This window comes from Carya illinoinensis, chromosome 2 (genome assembly GCF_018687715.1).
Source record: "Carya illinoinensis cultivar Pawnee chromosome 2, C.illinoinensisPawnee_v1, whole genome shotgun sequence".
Taxonomy (NCBI): Eukaryota; Viridiplantae; Streptophyta; class Magnoliopsida; order Fagales; family Juglandaceae; genus Carya; species Carya illinoinensis.
The window spans coordinates 32216587-32227569 of record NC_056753.1 but is presented as its reverse complement, the minus strand read 5'-3'; the positions used below and the strand labels follow the sequence as shown (position 1 = coordinate 32227569).

Genomic DNA, 10983 nt, shown 5'->3' with positions numbered 1-10983 from the left:
ATTCTTCAATCCAGCCCTCAAATATTACTAACTTCTATCAATCTCTTATATTTTCGGATTAAGAGGTTGTTTTTACCGTTTGGTGAAGAGTATTTAAGTTTTGGGCATTGGGTACGGGTGGATTTTCCGGTTTATCTCTCCAAATCAGGTATTCTCCTTAAATATATTCTCATTTTAGATTTTATATAAGTGTTTTCGTTTGCTATAATGAGTTCGTCATATAGTTTGCTGTCTTTTGATGTAATTTGGACTGTAAATGTTGAGGTTTTCGGAGGTTGAAGACGACTGTAATCTGGAATTAATCCGTTCGAACGGTACTCGTTTGCCGTTCGAACGTATGTCCTTAGATCGAACGGTGACTAGCACCGTTTGAACGTTATGTTGGTCAGTATTAAAATAATTAATACTTTAAATGCAGGAATTGAAATAAAAATTAATTATTTATAATCTACATTTAATAATACTTAAATACTTAAAAGATTAAAGTAATCAAATGAGAATGAATTCAATTACAAATCATCTAAAATTTAATAATACTTAAATATTTAATAGTTGAATTATTCAACTATAGGTTAATACAAATAGTTTTGTTTTAATAACACAAAAATACTTAATCTTTGAATTAATAAAATGAATTTTAAATAAAATACAAATAATCTAGATTTAATAATACTTAAATACTTAAAAGTTAAAAGTGATCAAATGAATTTGAATTAAAATATAAATTCCGAATTATAATTAATAAAATGAATGTTAATTACAATACAAATAGTTATAATTATTAACTAGAATGTTAATTACAATACAAATAGTTATAATTATTAACTAAAATGTTAATTAAAATACAAATAGTTATAATTAATAAAATATTTTGAAAGATATAAAACAACTATCTAATTATTTAATAATATAAATACTTAATTAACATATCTTGCATTGTTTGTTTGATACATGTTCTATTGAAGAATTGGTTGCAAAACAACAAGAGTTAGAGGCTCAATTGGCGAGACAAGGAGACATGGAAATGTGCCTCAAAAAACATGAAGAAGAACAAGCAGAGTTCAGGAGAGATATGCAATTCCAAATGCAACAGTACAGGCCTCCAACCAACTGATGGTTTTTTACGTCTAGCTTATGACATTATCTAATTATGTATGAACAATGCTAATATCATGGTTATTTATTTCTTCGCACTTATTATAAAACTTTTGTGAGTAATTAAACAGTTCCTAATTTATGTTTTTCAAATATTATGGATGTCTATTTAATTTTTTTTTATAATTATTGATTTTAATAAAAATAATATCCGTTCGAACGACCGTGTCACGTTCGAACATTAATGGGTAGGGCGTTCAAACGATAATGTACCGTTCAAACATTAATGACCAAACCGTTCGAACGATACCAGATGCTCAAAAAAACGTTCAAACGCAGGTCATTACCATAGCGTTCGAACGTTGATCAGCACCGTTCGAACGTTGATCAGCACCGTTCGATCTGTTCCTTTAACGTTCGAACGTAATTCTATTGATCGTTTGAACGTATCTTGATAACCGTTCAAAAGATACATTAACGTTCGAACGGTAACTGAGAAGCATTCGAACGCCATTCTGGAACGAATTTTAACCGTGACAAAAAAAGTCATCGTTCGAACGGTATCGAACGGTCAATTTCAAAATCGTTCCAAAAGATATATTTTGGGACGAAATTGTGATTTTCGTCCCAATATATCTTCTGGGACAGTGATGTTGGGACGACCTTGGGACGAAATTTTTTCGTCCCAAAAAATCTTTCGGGACGAAATCTATATATTTTGGGACGAAAATTTTCGTCCCAAAAAATATTTTTTGTTGTAGTGTCGATGAGCTGTCATTGGCAGGAATTGAAAATCCATCCTTCTACATAGAGATAAGGACATGATTGACGACTTCGGTGCTCAAGTCCTCCCGTCGTTGATTTGGTTGCCGAGCTATATATTGACTATAAACCAAATCCACTGTAATTATCATATATTATGTCTTTCGCTCTAGCCTCTAAAATTTGATTAAAAACATGGTGCGAACAGGTCAATTAAACAATTCGATGAGCTGTCATTGGCAGGAATTGCAAATCCTTTTACATAGAGATTATTTTCTATATTTATATAATTATGTATAAAATCTACAGATTATTTTATAATAAAAAAATCTGGTTGTAAACGATTTTGCGTATTAAGTCTATCGATGTCAACCTATTAGGTATAATGCCAATATTATATTTTGAGAATTCTTGCTCTAGACTGTAAAATTTGATTAAAAACATGCATGTCACACGTGAAATAAACAATTCGATTAACCGTCATTGGAGGAAAATCCTTCTACATGGTGTGATAAGGACATTGACGACTTCGTTGCTCAAGTCGTCCTGTATTAGCAGTACTACACTTTGGCAGTATAAAATCTATTTAGATGACTCAAAACGTGTCCGCAACATTGTTCCCATAAACAAGAAAGAAAGTAATTCTCTGGTGATGGAGGGGTTCCAACCTTTCATCTTTGCATTTCCTAGTGTTTTGTCCCTTATACTACTTCTGGTTCATGCCCAGGATCAATCAGGTATAACATGCTCTAAATCTTGTCGTACGTACAGTATTAATTGGTTTTGGTTGGGCTAACCATGCATGGATAAATCTAAGATATTATTCTGTTTTATCTGTCTCAGGCTTCATAAGCATAGATTGTGGGTTGCCAGCAGATTCAACATACAAGGAACCGACAACAAGCCTAGATTACATCTCAGACGCTAACTTCATAGACACTGGTATTAGTAGGAGCGTAGTATCTGAATTGAAAGCTACCATTCCACAGCCGCTATGGAATGTCAGAAGCTTTCCTCAAGGAGTCCGGAACTGTTACACCATAAAAATCACAAGAGGCACTATATATTTGATACGAGGAACCTTCTTGTATGGGAATTACGATGGAGAAGGTAATTTACCAGAATTCGATCTGTATCTCGGGACCAACATGTGGGATACAGTCAAGGTGGAGAATGCATCCGATAGTATTATCAAGGAGCTCATACATGTCCCATCTCGAAACTATATACATATCTGTCTCGTAAACCGTACCGGCCGCGGGACACCATTTATATCAGCTATAGAGTTCAGGCCATTAAACAACGGCTCGTACGAGACCAAATATGGATCGTTGGCACTATTTTTGCGCGCAGATACTGGTTCAACTGGCAATCAATCATACAGGTAAGTCATTCTATATGAGATCAAGTACTGCTAAATTTTCGTTGTCGCAGAAATAAATACATCTTTCACGAATATTCTGGCTGTGAATTAAGTAAGTTTGAGCTGTGGAAAATTTCTTGTCTTTCTGTAAAACATATAGATAGATTCATTCTGCTCCTGGATTATTATACTGAATATATGTGTTTAATTACTTAGGTACCCAGACGATGCCCGTGATCGCATCTGGACGCCCTATAACCGTAATGAATGGAAATACTTGAGCACAGATCAACATATCAATCGTATTTCCCAGGCTGATTACCAACCAGCATCTGTTGTCATGAGTACTGCAGCCACCCCAATAAATGAGAGTGCTCCCATGGAATTATATTGGCAAGCAGACAATCCGAATACCAAATTCTTTTTCAAGATGCACTTTACTGAAGTCGTAAAGCTAGAACCCAACCAGTCCAGATCATTCACCACTTTACTGAATGGGGAATACTGGGATGGACCGTATGTTCCTGGGTACCTGTCTATACGTACTGTGTACTCTGATCCATTGCCTCCTGTAGGGTCGACGTATAATATCTCGATGTTCAAAGAGGAAAATTCTACACTTCCACCCATCCTAAACGCATTTGAGATCTATTTTGTGAAAGATTTCTTGCAACCAGAAACAGAGCGAGCGGATGGTACGTTCGTCCACACAAATTATAAGCTTTCTCTATCGGTTTCGTATGTACTTCATTCTATTGATCTGCATAAATTTGACTGACTTGGATATATGCGTATGAAAATTTTTAGTTGATGCCATCAGAAAGATCAAATCAACCTATGGAATAAAGAGAAATTGGCAAGGAGATCCATGTGCCCCGAAAAAGTACTTGTGGGAAGGTCTAGATTGCAGCTATGATGCTGATAATGCCCCCAGAATCACATCCTTGTCAGTAATTTTGTTCCATGACATAATAAGCTTAATCAATCAATTTTCATTTACTTATTCTCAGCTATCCCTAATCTGGAAAATGTAAATTGCATAGGAACTTATCATCCAGTGGATTGACCGGAGAGATATCTGCTGATACATCAAATCTCCTAATGTTACAATCTTTGTAAGTAGAGCTATTCTATTCTCAAGCCAGTGTGTAGAGCATATCATCCACATCACTTAAATAATAATTAGATTTTATTTGTAAGATTCAAATTTTAAAATTTATCTTTCAAATCAAATTATATCACATAAGTATTTTATTAAATGTATGTGTTCTACACACCGGCTTGAAAATATAATTTTTTATTATTATATGAGTAATTTGCAAGATCAGAAAAATAAAAATTCCTTACTTTACAATTTTATTTGACAATCAATATCAAAATTGTAACGATTCCTTATTACAGGGATCTATCAAACAATAGCTTGACAGGATCTGTGCCTAATTTTCTGTCTAAATTAACAAACTTGACGGTCTTGTAAGTTACTTGGACTTTTTTCTTTTCAAATGTTTGAAACTAAAAATTTTTCAGTCATTTTAGTGGAATTTATATAATTATTCTGCCTTTGCAGAAACTTAAAACGAAACGAGTTCACTGGTTCAATTCCACGTGAGCTGATTGCAAGAAGCGACAATGGTTTATTATTATTAAGGTATGATTTTTGTACATGAACCTGAGCCCTAGCTAGCCTTTTTTTTTTTCAATTTTTTTTTTTTTTAAGTTCAATTTTCTTCGAATAAATAATTTACCAAATATATCTAGAGAGCAGAGAAGCTAAAGCACAAGTTGTAAATTTGTAATGTCTTAAAATTAATGAAACGTCAATATATATAATGAGAAACGCTTCCCACCGGTCGAGCTGAGAATCCCACAAAAGCAGCCCTCCATTTAGCTAACTTCATGTAAGAAAATATACTGTTAAAAAAATGAACTCCACCACAGAGAATCACGATCGTATATAGCCCATTTGACTTCTCATTTGCACCGCCCACACCTCCCTGCCCCTCTCTTCCTCACTGCATCCCTTTGCACGGCCTCAGTTCGACGCCGACGCGAGTAGTCTTCCCACCCGAACTCCGGTTCGCCACTGTCAAGCTCTTCAACTGGATTTTCCGCTGGTTCTCCTCCTACTACTACTTCGACATCACCGAGATTGATGGAGTCAACACCAACGAGCTCTACAACTCCGTCCAGCTCTACCTCAGCTCCTCCGTCTCCATCACCGGTAGCCGCCTCACCCTCACCCTCACCCTAAATGCCAGCGCCATCACCTTCGGCCTCTCCAACAATAGCAGCATCGTCGACACCTACAACAGTGTCACCGTTCTCTGGTAACACGTCGTCACGCAAAGGCAAGCTCAAACCTTCTCATGGCGTCCTTTACCATAAGCTTGACCCGGTGGAAAAGTTGACTTAATATCTCTGGAAACGGATTAAACAGATTCTATCAACTTTAATTCGAGTTTTTTTTTTCAATGCAAAGGTGAGGTTCTGGGTTTGAGTTTGAATCAATCTTGAGAACCCTACAATTACTTCATCAGTTTTTGTAGCCGAAAAGTTTTCTTTTTCTTTGTTCATCAATGGTTTGCTTGTTCTATTTTTAACAATATCGTTTTGAAACACCGCCGCCCTGCAAACCGGCCCTCCTGCCATCTTTCACACCGAAGAAGAGGCGCAGAAGCTATTGTCGTGCATGTTGCTGCTTCCTCTGCATCTTTGTTCTCGTCCTCCTCCTCCTTGTCGTCGTCGCCTTTGGCCTCTTCTACCTCTGGTTTCAACCGAGACTCCCAGTTTTCCACCTGCAATCGGCTTCGATGGGCTGAAATCAGTTTCGAGGAGGTGCGAAGGGTCAGGGGATTCAATCGTGAAGAGGAGCTTTCCCTTTTCTGGTGTAGTGCTGCTTCAGGATAATTGTGGTGCAAGGCTTACGTGTTACTATGTGATTGGCAGGCTATTATTTACCGCACCGGTCCTAAGGATTTCCCATATATAATAGCATTTTCATTAATTCTATGCGCCTTCTTTTGCTAGTGTGGGAGAAAATCCTGATCTATGTGGGTCCCGTTCTTGCAAAAAGAAGAAAAACAACATTGTTATTCCAATAGCATCAGTCGGCGGTGGATTGCTTGTCTTCGCATTCACTGTCGTGGCTATCTTTTGGGGGATTAGAATGAGAACAAAACGGGGTACGTAAGAAATATGTATAAAGGTGCATATTCATGTAAAAAAAAAAACACACACACACACACCTTTTACAAAAGTGATGCTTAACATGTTCATGTTTTTCTTTTTCATCTACGCTGGTAGATGCTGAATCCAACAAGCAGAACGTGACATTGGAGTCTTTACAACGTCAATTTACGTACTCCGAAATACTAAGAATTACAAACAACTTTGAGAGAATTCTTGGAAAGGGTGGATTCGGAACAGTTTATTATGGCTACATAGATGACACCCAAGTTGCAGTGAAGATGCTCTCTCATTCATCAGTTCAAGGTTATCAGCAATTTCAATCAGAGGCACGTATCATCACTCGTAATATTTGAACTTTTCGTTATTTCATTCATACCCATGTATGTATGTATGGTCATGCATACATCATATTAAACTAATTATTAGGTGATAATTCTAATTTACAGGTTAGACTTCTTATGAGAGTTCATCATCGAAACTTGACTACCCTTGTTGGGTACTGCTACGAAGGAACAAACATGGGGCTCGTTTATGAGTACATGGCCAAGGGAGACTTGGAAGCACATCTTTCAGGTTTGGGAATAATGAAATTATTTAGCAAAGACTTACAGACATTTAAGCTTTTGTTAATGGATGCAGATGGGAACGCAAAAACCTTGACTTGGGAAGATAGACTTCGAATAGCGACAAATGCTGCACAAGGTTAGCATGCTTCATTGAGTTGACTAGGATTTAATAAATAAAAAAAAAAAAAAATTAAAACTGAACCCAGTTGTGTGCAATGGGAAATTTAGGATTGGAGTATCTGCACTGTGGTTGTAAGCCACCTATAGTCCACAGAGACGTGAAGACTACAAACATATTGTTGAACGAAAATCTGCAGGCAAAACTGGCTGATTTTGGGCTCTCAAAGATTTTCCCCTCTGATGGTGACACTCATGTTTCTACAGTTGTTGCTGGCACCCCTGGCTACCTTGACCCCGAGTCAGTATTTCTCTCATAATTTAGTTATTGATCTAGAACAACATTGCAACAAAAGTGATGTAAACGTAACGTTCATGCTCTGTTTACTTTCGCGCAGGTACTACATAACAAACTGGTTGACCGAGAAAAGCGATGTCTATAGCTTTGGAGTGGTTCTGCTGAAGATAATCACGGGTCGACCCGCTATAGAAAGATCTGAGGCAAGGACTCACGTAAGTGAATTCGTGAGTTCCATGCTTGCCAAGGGGGACATAAAAAATATTGTTGATCCCAGGTTGCACGGAAACTTCAACAGTAACTCTGTTTGGAGAGCCGTTGAAATTGCAATGGGTTGTGTATCTCCAACTGCTGCGAAAAGGCCAACCATGAGCGAGGTAGTGGCGGACCTAAAGGAGTGTATGGCAACTGAATTAGCTCTGGCGAATGAGGGCGATTCAAACAAATCTATGGAAATGGTCAACTTGGATCTGACCACTGAACTCAATCCGTTGGCAAGGTAAATGTACCTACGTACATGAGATTGAAAATGGTCATGTACATGGTGTATCGAATCTTGAAGATGATTTTTTGCTTTCCCGTAATTTTCTATCGATGAATAATATTGTTTTTCCATTGATGAACCATCTGGGTTCTAATATTGGGACTATTTTGTTTGGAATATGTACCCAAGTTATTGGGATTGTATATCTATGATCTTTTCCAGAATAAATAAATGAAGGGAACAATAATAAAGATTCCACTACAAGGATTTGAGAAATGGAGTACGTACTAGAAAAACAAGTACTCGATCGTTTCCACTGTTCGAAAATGAATTGGGACCTAGCGGATGATGTGACGCCCCCAAATCTCCACGCTCGAACACGGGGAAATCGAGACGTCTGGATGGTGACAACTCGGGTCACCATCCCATCGACGGGTGACAAGTGTGTGCAAAGGCAACAAATATGCACGAAAGAATACGCAGCGGATAACGAAAGTCATAACTAAGTACTAAAATTTTTCTTAACGTAATACAAGCTGTTTAAAACATACATAAATAAAATATTACAAAAACACAAATACAGTTTTAAACAAATATAAAACATAGCATCAGCAACTCGACGGAGCCGCATCCTCGGGCTCAGCCTCCTCCTCTTCGTCCTCTAACTCTGCACCAAAAGTTACGGAACCAAAAATGGTACCGCAGGTAAGTAAACTCCAAACACTACCAGATAATAACACATATAGAACTCAAACAATATGCATGAACCATGCCTAATGCACAAAACCCAAAGACACAGTTTCCACACACGCCAAAAACCCATTTGGCCCAAAAACACATCCTTTCCGGAAAATACGCCAAAGTCACATTTTATCCGTATGCACCATGACCTCCCCTAGGGGTCATCCGCACACCCTGGCTCCAGTGCCACACCGCAGAGTACCACCACGCATGTGACACCTAACGAGCGATGCCCAGTTCCGTGCCCCGCACGTTCGTAGCCAAGCATCCTCTAGCCCTCACCAGCGAAGGACCACGGAGTCGGTGCGTAGAGCGATGCCCGGTTCCGCGCCCGGCGCATTCGTAGCCAAGCAACCCTTAACCCCCGCTCTCGTCGTCTAGCGACAACTCAGGGGACATCACTCAGTTTATTCCGCTCCCGAGTGACCAGAGGAGCTCCACCAGGATAATACCCCATCCCGGCTTGGAATCGTGATACACACGCACCCGTAAGACCACTTACGCCAATACACAGGCTTTTCACACATAAACAAAAACACACGTGCATGCACCATGAAATGCCATATCAATGCATAATAAAATAACCAACCAACATAAGTCAATAAAACAAGTAACTCCGTCCTCCATCCATCCGACCCCCGAACTCCTCGGATTCAGTTCGGAATCAACCAACCAGCAGATTAATTAATTGAAAGAGCAATATATATTTAAATCTGAAAATAGGGTTTGGAAAATACTTACAGTGCTATATGGCAATTTTAGAAAACACGAGGCGTTGCAAACGGCGCCGGAAAAGCAACGTCACAGTGAAAATTCACTGTGGCCGTGGGTTGTGGAAAACCCACTTTTGAACGGGGACAAACTAGGACACGAAATTGATAGGAAATGGTTTAGGGATGATTGTGAAGTTATTGGAAGTGGTGGTTGGCCCTGGGTGGCGGCGGAATCGCCGGAAATAGGCCGGAAGACGCAAATCGGAGATCAAGCTCGTAGGAGCTGTTCCGGTGGTCGTTGGAGGCCGAAAATAGGTGGGTTAGGACGGCAAGGGACCGGTGATGAAGTGGTGAAGAAATGGTGGCCGGAGGTGGAGCGACGGCGGCGGATCGGACGAAAAACCGTGGGGCTTTGAGGAGGATTTCCGGCCAAACGGCCGGCCGGCAGGGGGAGATATTTGGTGAGAAGGTACGCCGGAGGGAGGGGGTTCGAACGAGACCAGCGGTGAGCCAAACGGTGGCCGGACGGCGGCGGTCTGGGCTGAAGAAGATTCCGGCCGTGGGTGAGGAGAGAGAAGAGAGAGAGAGATCGGGGGGGTCGACGCGGGGGAAAGCAGGAGGTAAAAGAAAAAGAAGAAAAAAGAAAAAGAAAGGAAAAAGAAAAGAAGGGAAAAAGAAAAAAGTAAAAAAGAGAAAAAGGAAAAAGATGTAAAAAGAAATGAGGTCCAATTCTCACTCCGGGAAAACAAAACAAACTGCCGAAAAGGGATTAAAAACCACAAAACATCTAAAAGAAATAAAACACAACATCAAATAAATTAAAAAACTAAATTTTAAAACGCAATTAAATTAAAATAATTAAACTAATATATTAATTAAAATAAAAACAACCATTTCAGTAAAAATACACTCAAAAGCGAGTCATCACAAGTGAGCTATCAGGAATGAATCTTGGGAGATATATATTGTGGTTACTGGGCCAAGTTTATTCAAACCCCAAGTTGGGCATGCATGTTAAGCCCTAATCTAAAAATCTCACAATTCATGATCACACTCCCAACATAAAATTCATATAGTAATACATCCTGTACTAATTCCATACGTGTTCAATCAAATTATAACTTAATTCGGGTACAGATCATCCATTAAAACATGATTGTTCTGGCTAGTTATAGGTGGCTGAAGGCGTATAATTTCCTATTAATTCTTCAATCCTAACTCATTTAACTCACCCAAAAAAACTGAAGAAGAAAAAGGAAACGTATGAGATAAATCAAACCACAGCACAAGGAGCAATATTCGAGTGTGCAAGAAATATGATCAGATCGCGGCCATATATATGATGATGATCTTAGAAGACACGTTCCTGGTTCCACCTCTTAAAAAATCTGTAAAATTAGGCAATTAATCCAGCAAGCTGATCATTGAACAAGTGATATTCCAGTCAGCCCGTTGGCTCGGCCTGCTACCTGAATAAATGTCCACGAATTTCTATAGGGGAAAAAAAAAAAATCTGTTTTTCTTTTCCTTTCTTTGTGTGTTTTATGCACTTTTCCTAGCTGTGATGGTTTCATTAATATATGTACCAAACTATATTTCTTCGGAAAAATAAATAAAAGAGATTAGCTCCAAAGGAAATGAAATGCAAATCCTGA

The 10983-nt window shown here is 38.6% G+C and overlaps 1 protein-coding gene across 2 annotated transcripts; it reads left to right on the top strand.

Moving 5' to 3' along the window:
• Nucleotides 1-2460: 2460 nt before the first annotated feature.
• Nucleotides 2461-8132, top strand: LOC122300990 (LRR receptor-like serine/threonine-protein kinase IOS1). Of its 2 annotated transcripts, XM_043112037.1 has the most exons (13): nt 2461-2594; nt 2701-3241; nt 3437-3915; nt 4028-4166; nt 4264-4335; nt 4622-4693; nt 4788-4868; nt 6248-6402; nt 6524-6735; nt 6856-6982; nt 7049-7111; nt 7204-7393; nt 7491-8132. In XM_043112037.1, the coding sequence occupies exons 1-13, from the start codon at nt 2510-2512 to the stop codon at nt 7891-7893; spliced, it is 2619 nt and encodes an 872-aa protein (XP_042967971.1). In that variant the 5' UTR covers nt 2461-2509; the 3' UTR covers nt 7894-8132. The 2 variants fall into 2 exon arrangements, with proteins under 2 accessions (XP_042967971.1, XP_042967969.1); XM_043112035.1 differs by having other exon boundaries at nt 6856-7111.
• Nucleotides 8133-10983: the final 2851 nt, after the last annotated feature.

What these genes read in the sequence shown, in the direction of transcription:
- LOC122300990 (XM_043112035.1), top strand. Translation starts at nt 2,510, where the DNA reads ATGGAGGGGTTCCAACCTTTCATCTTTGCATTTCCTAGTGTTTTGTCC. An exon ending in AGAAACAGAGCGAGCGGATG is followed by an intron (nt 3,916 to 4,027) that starts GTACGTTCGTCC and finishes GAAAATTTTTAG; the next exon opens with TTGATGCCATCAGAAAGATC. An exon ending in AGCGACAAATGCTGCACAAG is followed by an intron (nt 7,112 to 7,203) that starts GTTAGCATGCTT and finishes TGGGAAATTTAG; the next exon opens with GATTGGAGTATCTGCACTGT.